General features: G+C 47.9%; 1 protein-coding gene across 1 annotated transcript; it reads right to left on the reverse strand.

Annotated features, from left to right (window-relative positions):
• Positions 1-25: 25 nt before the first annotated feature.
• On the reverse strand, positions 26-11,051 carry PIGT (phosphatidylinositol glycan anchor biosynthesis class T). Its single transcript, XM_008015987.2, has 12 exons — positions 10,261-11,051; positions 9,914-10,091; positions 7,291-7,418; positions 6,875-6,975; positions 6,680-6,766; positions 6,044-6,131; positions 5,839-5,936; positions 5,575-5,740; positions 4,682-4,882; positions 1,881-2,046; positions 1,683-1,766; positions 26-694 (listed from the first exon to the last, which is right to left on the reverse strand). Exons 1-12 carry the CDS (start codon positions 10,445-10,447, stop codon positions 442-444), a joined length of 1,737 nt encoding a protein of 578 aa, XP_008014178.1. The 5' UTR covers positions 10,448-11,051; the 3' UTR covers positions 26-441.
• Between the last annotated feature and the right edge of the window lie 576 nt (positions 11,052-11,627).

The following is an 11,627-nucleotide window of genomic DNA, read 5'->3' on the forward strand; positions in this document are numbered from 1 at the left end:
GGACTCAAGGACAAGAGGCAAAGAATCAAGGAAACAGCCGTTTTTATTCCACAAACAGTAAACTCCATCCACCACACAGTGACACATACCCTGCAGCACACCCCATCACCTTGGCCAGCGCTGCCACCCAACCTTTCTGCAGTGAAGTCTTTTTCTGTGCTGTCCAATACAGCAGCCACTGCCCACTTTTGCTTATTGAGCACCTCAATACAGAGCTGGCCACTACAGGTGGGGAAATGAATTTCTAATTTAAGTTAATTCAAATTCAAACGCCACATTTGGCTTGTGGCTCCTGTACTGGACAGCACAGCTGTAGGCCCTGACCTGGTCCAGGGAACTTTGGTTCAAAAAGCCAACTCCAAGGAGAGCAAGTGGCAGAAAGAGCCCATGGGCTCCCCTCCCCAGAGAAACAGCAGCTGCAGCTGCTGGAAAGGGCAACAATCAGAGTGGGGGGACACCTCGGGCACGCCGGATGAGGTTGGCCAGCCGCTTGGCCAGGCCACCTGTGCGGGGCTCCTCGATGTGGAAGGTTCGGGTGAGGAGATTGTAGAAGGAGCCATAGCACACGGCCACCACAGTACACGTGAGGCAGATCACGTTGTAGGGCATGCTGAAGTCAGGTGTCGGCAGGTTCACCAGCAGCGGCTCCGTGTAGAGCCGCACAAAGTAGTTAGAGCCATCGGAGACTGGGAACCTGGGGTCAGGGGAAGAGCGGTGAGACAGGACTGGCTGCTCCTCCCCATCTCACCCCATCCTCATTCCGGCAGTACTGGGCAATGCAACACAGTGTTTCCAATGTTCTCTTAGGCTCAAAACCTTTCAACAGAAGGCATAGCTCAATTTATAAACCTGATAAAAGGAGAGCAGTAGGTGGGCGGCAAGAGGAGGGAGAGCATTAGGACAAATACCTAATGCATGTGGGGCTTAAAACCTAGATGATGGGTTGATGGGTGCGGCAAACCACCATGGCACATGTATACCTATGTAACAAACCTGCACGTTCTGCACCTGTGTCCCAGAACTTAAAGTAAAATAAAAAATAAGAAAGAAAGAAGGAAGGAAGGAAGGAAGGAAGGAAGGAGGGAGGGAGGGAGGAGGGGAGAGGGAGGGAGAAGGGGAGAGGGAGGGAGGGGGGGAGGGGGGGAGGGGAGAAAGAGAAGCCTGGTGTTGAAGTGGAGGAAAGGGGCCCTGCCTTTGCTTGGTTGCCTCTTTCTTAGCCTAATTTCAGCCTAAATGCCACCTCCTCAATGAAGCCCTCCTAGATAACCCAGTAAATCAATTCCTACCCCACCTCTGACACCATTACTTTCTAGACCAGAATTCTCCCTCTAGACTGTAAGCAAAGGGAGGCCAGGGCCAAGTCTGTTTTGTTTAATCTTGTACACCCAGTGCTCTCAGAAGCACTTAGCACTTTGATAAGTGCTTGATTAAATATTTAGGAGCATCAAGGAGTAAATGTAGGCTATAAGTAAAAATATTCTTCTAGAAGCACTTTAAAATAATTTTATAAAGTCTTCACAAATTTCAGACTGCCAGGATTTTTATTAAGACTGAATTAAATCTACAAATCTCTTTGGAAGATGTAACATCTACCCTGAACTCCCCTGCAGGAGCCTGGTCACCTGTGTTAAGGCCCAGCAGGCAGCTGAGGATGTGTTATCAGTGAGTGTGATCACACTTACAGGCTGTTGAAGAGGGGACTCTCTTCCCAGTCCACTGGCTTGGCTGCTACCACGCTGGGCACAAGGGCGCTGAGGACAGATGGGCTACAGAGAAGCAGAGAGATGGCCCATGTTCCCACCTAGCTCCCCTACCAAGGGGTAAGCAGCAGAGAGGGTAGGTCAGTGGGATGAGAGGTGGCCTGTGGGGGTGGAGCCCACCTGACATAGAAGCCATGGTTAGGATCTGGGGTGTATTCGGTCCACTTCAGCAGCGCCCGCTCAAACTGGATGGAAACCTTGGTGACTGAGTTGGCCGGCAGCTGAATCAGCATCTCCAGGAGGTGAGGTTGCAGCCGGTCCTGGGCAGGCTGGTAGTGGATGTAACCTGGAGACATGCAAGGGTCACCCATACTTCTTTCCTGGGGTCAGGCTACCTGCTGCCCCTGTCCCTGCTGCTTGCCATGGAGCCTCAATCTGGGTGCCTAGAAGGTGGGCTTGGGAGCGTAGAAGCCAGGCAGGCTAGGGAAGAAAGCAGGGGCTAAGAAAAGGGAGAGGATGTTTCCAGGACAGTGATCCTAGGATGCGGTCAAGAGAGGTTGTTAGGGGTGCTGCAGACTGCTAATCAATCTTCACATCACTAAAACTGGGGCACCAGACACCAAGTGCCTGATGTGGTGCAAGAAGTTCACAGAGCCACCTGGGAATTGTTCTTGCCAAAAATGTGGGACATGAATCTAATCAGGTTTCTAAATCTAACCACCAATACACAAGAAATATAGGAGATGGAGGACCGTGTTAAACACCAGCACAAGGACAAATCCAGAATGTAGAACATTCTATACAACAAATGACCCAGTTCCTTCAACAAAATAATTGGCATTTAAAAAAAAAAAAAAAAAAAAAGGCATGGGCCCTGCTACAGATGACAAGAGACTGAAGAGTACCACACCAAAAGCAAGGCGTTTATAATAAGGGAAAGTCTGGGTGTGGAGACAGGGAGTATATGGGTACTCTGTGCTTTGTGCTCAGTTTTTCTGTAACCTAAAACTGCTCTAAGAATAGTCTATTAATTTTAAAGAAAAAGAAATTCTTTTTTTTTTTTTTTTTGGTGACAGGGTCTCACAGGGTCTCACACTGTCGCCCATGCTGAAGTGCAGTAGTATGATCATGGCTCACTATAGCCTTGATCTCCTGGATTCAAGTGATCCTCCCACCTCAGCCTCTTGAGTAGCTGGGACTACAGGCGTGCGACACCACCCCCAGCTAATTAAAAACAATTTTTTTTTTTTTTTATCCCAGCACTTTGGGAGGCCAAGGTGGGCAGATCATGAGGTCAGGAGATTGAGATCATCCTGGCTAACACAGTGAAACCCCATCTCTACTAAAAATATAAAAAATTAGACAGGCGTGGTGGCACGTGCCTGTAGTCTGAGCTACTTGGGAAGCTGAGGCAGCAGAATCGCTTGAACTCAGAAGATGGAGGTTGCAGTGAGCCAAGATTGCGCCACTGCACTCCAGCCTGGGTGACAGAATGAGGCTCCATCTCAAAAAAAAAAAAAATTTGTAGAAGTCAGGGGTCTCACGATGTTGTCCAGGCTGGTTTTGAACTCCTGGACTCAGGTGGTCCTTCCATGTTGGCCTCCCAAAGTGCTGAGATTACAGGTGTGCACCACTGTGCCCACCCAAGAGAAGAACTTAGGATAAAGCAAATGCAATGTGAGAACCTTGTTTATCCCAATTTAAACAAACCAAATATAAAAAGACATGTTTAAGACCACAGGGGAAAACAGAAGTGGTAATGATATGGTTACATTTTTAAAAATCCTTGAAGTATTTAAAGGTTAATTGATGCAATGTCTAAGATTTGCTTTAAGATACACCAGCAGGCAGTGGCTTACACCTATAATCCTAGCACTTTAGGAGGCCAAGGCAGGAGAATCGCCTGAGGCCAGGAGTTTGAGACCAGCCTGTGTAACATAACAAGACCCTGTCTCTATGAAAAAATTAAAGGCATGGTGATTCACGCCTATAGCCCTGGAGAAGCTGAGGTAGGAGGACTGCTTGAGCCCAGGAGTCTGAGACTGCAATGAGCCACGATCATGCCACTACACTACAGCCTGGGTGACAGAATGACAGCTTGTCTCCTTAAAAAAAAAAAAAAAAAAAAAAAAGCTGCAGGGTTGGGTACAGGGGATTATTACACTATTCTGTTTGGGTTTGGGTTGAAATTTTCCAAAGGAGAAGTTTTAAAATAATAATAACAGAAAAACCTACAGAATACACAGCTAGGATATCTGAAATAGAGATTTTGAAGGTGGTACAAATAATGGGTGCTGAAAATAAGTGAAACTATTCACCATAGGTTTGAAAACACAGGACTCAATGAAAGTACTGAAAGGTTTTTAAGTTTGGCTGTTTGGGATATGGTACAACCTCTTCCTCAGGGGTCTTTTACTTTACTACTAGTCTCCCCCTACACAAAAGAAAAGCAAGTGTTTTAGTACTATGCCTGGCACCTAATAGGAAGCACTAATATTATCTTCTCTTTAGAAAAATAAATTTTAATAAAAATAAAAATTTAAAAAAAAATTTAATTAACTGTACCTCTTTACCCCTCCCAAGGAAGCAAAACACCATCTACTCCAGCTCTGCTATCCTCCTAGCTTCAAAAGCCCAACATTGCCAAGCCCTCTCCCTACCTTAAAGAGTCTATGAATCATCACAAAACCCAACGCTCCAGAAAGGGGGCAAAAGTAAGTGAAAAAGGAACCTACTGTCCTTGTACAGTCCTATTAAGAATCACCAGTATTATGTGTTTTAATGATTTCCGTTTTATAAATGACTTCTGAACCTGGCACAGTGAGGCTCCTGTTCCAGTTTTGAAACTATTCCTTACTCTTTATGCCTGTGTCGCTTTTCCGAGGTACTTCAGGAACTACCAAGGGAAATGAGAGTTTGGGGGACCTGGAGAGGGCATGAAAGCGTGGGCTGGGGGCCTGGTTCAGGACTCAGGTCCTCACTTGGTTTGTTCTCCTTGCCCTTGGAGGTGATGGTGAGGGTGTGCACATACAGCCGCAGATACCAGGGTACGGTGTCCAGCAGCAGCACTGGGAAGGCCCGGTATGGGTGGGTGTTGTACAGCAGTGTGCTCAGCTCCCCCTTCTGCAGCCCATAGCCGCTCACATACCGCTGGGCATGCAGGAAGGGCACTGGGGGGGCCTCTGTGTAAAGAAATATCAACAAGTTAACAGCTGCCAAAGGTAAGAGTCACTCCCCACCCCAACTGCCCAGGCCATGTTCAGAGTCCCAAGCCAATGAGTAGATGGGGGAACAGTCCTGCCACTGAAACTGGGCAATCTGGGTTCTGGAATCATCCCTGTCTTCCCCAGCCAACAAGCAATGATGACAATAGGTTGCTAGTATTAAAGTGCTTATGTGATGAACACCGTGCCCCCTTCGAACCCAAACCAGGTCCTCTCAGGATATTCTGCTCTTTCCCTTGGTAAGGGAACTGAACTACAACTGTAATTAACTGACACCTGCCCTCAACTAGTAGACATTGTATTTCTTGAGTGCAGTGTCCTCTGTCCTATTCAACACTCTATGCCTGGCACTTAGTATGAATTCAAAAGTATTTGGTTGATTAAGCAAATGCATGAACTAACTCCATTTTTTACATCATCTCATCCAATTCACTGAGTATACTCTTTATTTTTCAGAAGTGGATGCTGAAGCTTGGGGAGTTTAGGAACCTACCCAAAATCACAGAGCTTGGAAGCGCTCGAGTCAGCAGCAAATGACTCCGGAGATCTGGTCTAAATACAACCCTGTCATCTTACGGCAAAGACATGGGATTGTGAGTCTTTACTCTGTAGCCGTTGCAACCCGGCAGTCCAACCATCCACCCACTCACCATTCTCTGGGGGTCTCTTCCACTTGAGCTGGATGTTGAGGTTTCGAGAGTTGTTGATCATGGCGGTGTCAAGCAAGTCATAGATGGCATAGATCTTCCGAGTGCCCAGGATGACGTCCTGATAGGTAGTGGTCGGGGGTGGGTTCACCTCTAATGTCTCGTTGTCCTGGGGACACAAAGGCAGGGCTAAGAAGCAAGCAGAGCGGGCAGGCTGGTCTTGGGGCCCAGGGATGTGTTTGTGTGTGTGGTTGGAGACCTTGTTACCTGGTTGTAGTTGGTGATGTCCACATAGACTCGGCTCTCTGAAGCCAGGGGGCAGGGCTCTGTGAGGGTTCGGGAGAACATCCGGAAGAGGGACCAGTCTGAGAAACAGAGAGCAGGGCTGAGCAGGGGCCAGGCCTAGGCCTAGTCCACATAGATAAGGCAGGGCTGGCATGGTGGGTAGAGATGAGTTGCCAAGGTAACTTACCTTTCTTCCCCTGCCCCGTGATGAAGGCATCAAATACAACTGACAGGGTCTGCCTCAGCTCCCAGGAGATGCTAGTACAGCGTGCATTCTATCACAAGGGCCAGATGGCAGCAGTGAGGGGGTATCACTCTCACCCAACCACACAGCCCCAAAAAAGACCTACTCCAACTCAATCCCTCATCTATGTATCGTCACATCCATCGATTTGCTACCACCCACTCCTGAGCACTTGACCCCATGCCAGACCCTGTGCTGACAGCTTTATGTGCATCAGTTTGATAAACTATCACAACAACCCTACGAGTGGATTCTACTATCAATGTCATGTGACAGGGTGGGAAACCAGGCTCAGGGGAATGAAATGATTCACCCGAGGTTACGCCAGCTGGCAAGTGACTGAGCTAGCAATTGCACCCGCATAGCTATTGTTCTGAACCACTATTTTCCATGACAAATATTTATTCAGGCCTTGCTAGGCAACCACTGTTTTCTTGGTGCTTGGCCAATGCCCTGAATAACCATCATCACATGTACCACTCAGTACTCACTCAGCCCAAGCCAGACACTGGCCACATGCTTTACATGTACCTTCTCTGAGCCCCTGGATGGCAGCTTCCTCTACTCCCCGTGACTTACTCTGCAAACAGGGCGGATATGCACTGCCTGGGAGTGGTAGCTGGTGTGGAACAAGCGATCCGCCTTCAGCAGCACAGAGAGGCCTGCCTGGAGGAGACAGAAAGAGATAAGAGAAGAGAAGCCCTGTATGGAGCACTTGACATGGGGCGCAGGTTCTCTATACATGCCCCCGGCTGCCAGGCTGTGCGGCCTCACCTTGGAACTACAGGGCAAGAGCTTCTTCCAGGGGGTGAGGTTTTCAGTGCAGACCACCTCCCGCGGCAGCACAGCATAGCGCAGAAAGTAGTGGTCAGTGTCTGAGGGAGACAGAGGTCTGTCTGGGGTGGGCCTTGGGCTCTGACCCCTCAGGATCCACACTCCAGAGATGGGAATGACCCTCCTGCTCCCCACACCACCTCTAGCACCACAGTCTGGACAGTCCCAACTGGGAGTGGGACTCCTTTCTCTCCTTGGGAGAAAGCATGCAGAGATGGCACGGTATTGGGGGCCTGCACACACAGGGGACTTAGGATCTAGCCCAGGCTGAGGAAGCAGGAAACTGAGGGAAAAGGAGGCAAAGGTCTGGGCAGGAGGTAAGAGGAAGAAGGAAAGGGCTGTAGGGGTTATCTCACCATTGGCCAGACCCAGGGGTTTGAAGGAGGCAGTGGGAGTGACCGTGTTGGTGGAGTCGATGAAGTTGAGAGAGGCGCAGAAGATCCCTGAGAGGACATTACTGAGCTCCTTCCAAGATTTATCCACACTGGATAGAGACACAAATCCACTCACTGTCCTGGGGCTATCTCTGCTCCCTCTTTCAGAGCCCACAACTGGCTGCTAAACCTATGGTAGGTGGAGGCTGTATTCTTAACTATTAGACAGGCCAGTTGATGGAGCTGGAACACTGCTGCCCCCACCCAGCCCACTTGCTGGGTCTCATCCTACTCAGCCCCTTCTTCCTCACTGTCCTCTGGACATCTCTGCGTCCCCATGGGTCTCTGCTCAGGTGATTCTTCCTTCCTTGCAAGCCTTTGCTCACTTCTTTCTGCCTACCTTCACGATCCGGCTCCGGTTCTTCCCCCCTCTCCAGGAAGCCTTTCCTGCCCTCCTTAAGCACAGCCTCCTCTGTGCAGTCATGGTTTTGACCATCCAAGTCTCCTACTAGGTCCCTCCTGGGAGATGGCTAGGTGGCAGCAGCATCGTGTCCTGAGCACCTTTTCTCCCTAACTAGGCTGTAAGCAACTTGAGGACAAGGACCAGTCTGGGTCATCTACGTGCTTCCCCTGACACCATGGAAAGCGCCTCATATATCAGAGCTGAAATGACCTCACGGATCTTCCTTGAATGTGCTTGGCTGGGCAAAACAATGCACACTGCCCTGTGTATACTCTGGGAATAAAGGTAAGTCCTGGTTCTGTTATCATCGTGAGAAATCTTATATCCAAAAAAGCTCACTGAACGTGGGAAAAACAACTGTTCTAGGATTTCATAAAAACATCAAATTAAATTAGATGTTCTTTTCTTGGAGAAATATCAAAAGAGATTTGCTCTCAGTAATAGAAAGCCATAAAACTTAATAAGCACTAGAAATAATTCTAAGCATTAGCTCCACATTTCAGGCAATTATGGGCTGAGGGGAGACAGTGACAGCAGAGTAGACAGGAAAGGGTAGGGGAGCCAGAGTTGAGGCAAGAGAGAAAGTCTTGGCAAGCTAGGGAGTCACTGCTTATTCCTTATTCCTTAGTGTTGTCCGGGGGCTTTTGATAATTCTATGTACAGAGGTTTTCAACTGCTCCAGTCCTTAAGCGTCAAATAAAAATGGCAAACTTGAAGCCTGAAAACTCTACCCAAACCATAAACATGCTTCATTTGGTAAGGACAACATTGACCCGCACAGCACTTTAAAATTTTTTAAATTACTTGCTGATATTTGAATTTGGTAATTTTCACATTAAATTCCAGATTTCTGGCATCTCTTGAAAAATGAGGCCAGGTGTGGTGGCTCTTGCCTGTAATCCCAACACTTTGGGAGGCTGAGACAGGAGGATCACTTAAACCCAGGAGTTTGAGACCAGTCTGGGCAATAGAGTGAGACCTTGTTTCTGCAAAACATTTTTATTGAAACATTTGAGTCTGAGCACATTAGGCCTCTATTCCCACATGGCAACAATCCATAGAAGCTGAGTGGCAGAGCTGTCCTCCCTAGAATGTTGCACAAACTCTCTAGTCTGCCACAATTCCTGCTGCTCCCTTTTATTGCCCTAAAACTTGTTATATCATACTTGTACTATTGATTTCTTATAGTGGGAATAAGAGGAGAATGAGATATATTTCTCATTCCTGTGTTTGTCAATTTTTGAAATACCTTTATTCATTTCTTACCTATGTGGCCCATGTAGACATGTTTGCAACCACTGCACAGAAAAGTTCTATTCTAAACAGGATAGCCACAGCAGCCACTAGGAAATAGTGGTTTGTAGTACAGGCACAGTAACTAGACCTGCCCCCTCCCAAACAAAAGCAGTTTCTCTAACACTGTGATGTAGCATCCTGTTGGCCAGTTGTAACCCACAGATATGTTATGGTTGGGCTTTGTGGTATTTATTATCATTTAAAAAATATTAATGAATGCCTTTTAAAAGGTTATCCAGTTGCCAGTTTTCTTTTTTCTTTCTTTTTTCTTTCTTTTTTTTTTTTTTTGAGACAGAGTCTCGCTCTGTCGCCCAGGCTGGAGTGCAGTGGCCAGATCTCAGCTCACTGCAAGCTCCGCCTCCCGGGTTCATGCCATTCTCCTGCCTCAGCCTCCCGAGTAGCTGGGACTACAGGCGCCCGCCACCTCGCCCGGCTAGTTTTTTTGTAGTTTTAGTAGAGACGGGGTTTCACCGTGTTAGCCAGGATGGTCTCGATCTTCTGACCTCATGATCCGCCCGTCTCGGCCTCCCAAAGTGCTGGGATTACAGGCTTGAGCCACCGCGCCTGGCCCAGTTGCCAGTTTTCTACTGCCTTACCTCCAAATAAGCATGAACTGTTTGCTATTTGCCTCTCCAGGGATATGCATGTGCTATTTCAGGTCTGAAAGTTTTAGGATTGGGAAATTTATTCATCTGTGCTAACATTTCTTACTTCCAGTGCCAGCTCTACCCCCATGGAATCGCTGCCTACTGGAAATGCTGTCCCCAAGAGCAGTGGTAGGATGACAACACCTTCCCAGCCACATTCCCTCCATGGCCTGCAATGGGGCCCAAAGTGTGCACTCACTCAGTGACAGTGTCTTGGAACCAGACCCAGAGCTCTGCACCTGATGGGGCCTGCAGGAAGGGTGGTCCCCAGTATCGGGTCCTCCAAAAGCCTTGTGTGAATGACAGGTGCAGCTCCCGTAGAGAATACTTGGAGATCAGCTGCCCCAGGGCTTTGGGAAAGAGCCTGTAATGAGACACTGTGGAAAAGGGAGCAGGTGAGTGACGATCCCCACCTCGTCGGGGTCTACATCCAGGATCCAGAACTCCACCCAGGAATTAGGCCCCGCCCCCAAAGTTTGCCTCCATCCTATGGTCAGCCAGCAGGCACCACGGAAGTCTTTATCTGGTCAGATCTCGCGCCCTCACCTCCTTCCCGCTGAAGCTCCGAATCCCAGCGCGTGCGGAACTGGAATGTGGCAGCTACGTCCCCGGAAGGCAGTGGGGTGATGACAAGTTCCTCTCGCAGGCTGTCGCGTGGGGGTTCTGCAAGGCACCAGCCTCTGCGCCCCAGGAGCAGCACGACGAGCAGAGCAAGCGGCATAGCCGCCGCCATGCCTGCGGCTACTTCCGCCTACCCAGCGGCGCTCGGCCCCATGAAAAGCCGGTATCCAATAGGAAAGGCGTATGAGAAGTGACTTCCGGTGCCGTCCCGGAAACCGGGATGCGGTTATCAGAGCGACCGCCTGCGCAGGTCGCGAAGATTGCCTCCGAGCTGGTGGGTCTAAGCGGGGTATTGCGAGGACACGAGAGGGAGTAGGCAGCGCGAGTAACCAGCTTGAGGCCGCACCCAGTTCAAGACGTTTCCACCCACCAGGAAATGCTTAATAATATGGAGCTCCCCCACTGCCATTTTACCCATCTGATAGTTGAGGAAACATTGACTGAAAAAGGTCAGTTACTTTTGGGAAAACCATTGTGGTTTTAATTTGCATTTCCCAAAGTAAGAGGAACTTCCTGCCCCTCTTAGCTTCTAGTGTCTCTATTTGCTGCAAACCCCCCAAATAAGTGGTTCTTTTATTACGAAAATGTTCAAACAAAATTGAAAGAATGAGCACCTGTTTTCCACCACCTAGATTCTACTATTCACATTTTACTATACTTGTACTTTACCACATATTTTTCTATACATCCATCATCCCATCTTGTGCAGACATTAGTAAACTTTCCTTTAAGTAGTTCAGCATGCATATAATTAACTAGAGTTCAGTATTTGATTGTATTTTTCTTTTGATGTAAAATTCACATACAGTGAAATGCAGAAATCCAAAGTACACATTGACTGAGTTTTGACAAATGCACACACCTATGTAACCTGAACTCCTGTCATGATACCAAACATTCCTAAAACCCCAGAAAATTGGCCAATACCCTTTCCTAGTCAATCCCTGCTCCTCTACCACCTTCCAGAGGCAACTACTATTCTGATTTTTTCCCACAATCTGTTCCAGAACTAAATATAAAGGAAATCATACAGTATGTATACTGTGTAAGGCTTTTTTTTTTTCTCATAGGAAGAATGTTTTTGAGAATCATCCATGTTCCTGCATGTATCCACAATTCTTTTTATTACTATGTAGTATTATGAATTTATCCATTCAACTGTTGATGGGCAGCTTTAAAGTTTTTGGTTATTATGAACAAGGCTGCTGTCTGTGCAAGTTCCTTTGTAGACATATATTTCTCATATCCTTTGGCCAGGTATTTAAGAGTGGAATTGCTGGGTCAAAGAGCAG

Source organism: Chlorocebus sabaeus, chromosome 2 (assembly GCF_047675955.1).
Source record: "Chlorocebus sabaeus isolate Y175 chromosome 2, mChlSab1.0.hap1, whole genome shotgun sequence".
NCBI lineage: Eukaryota > Metazoa > Chordata > Mammalia > Primates > Cercopithecidae > Chlorocebus > Chlorocebus sabaeus.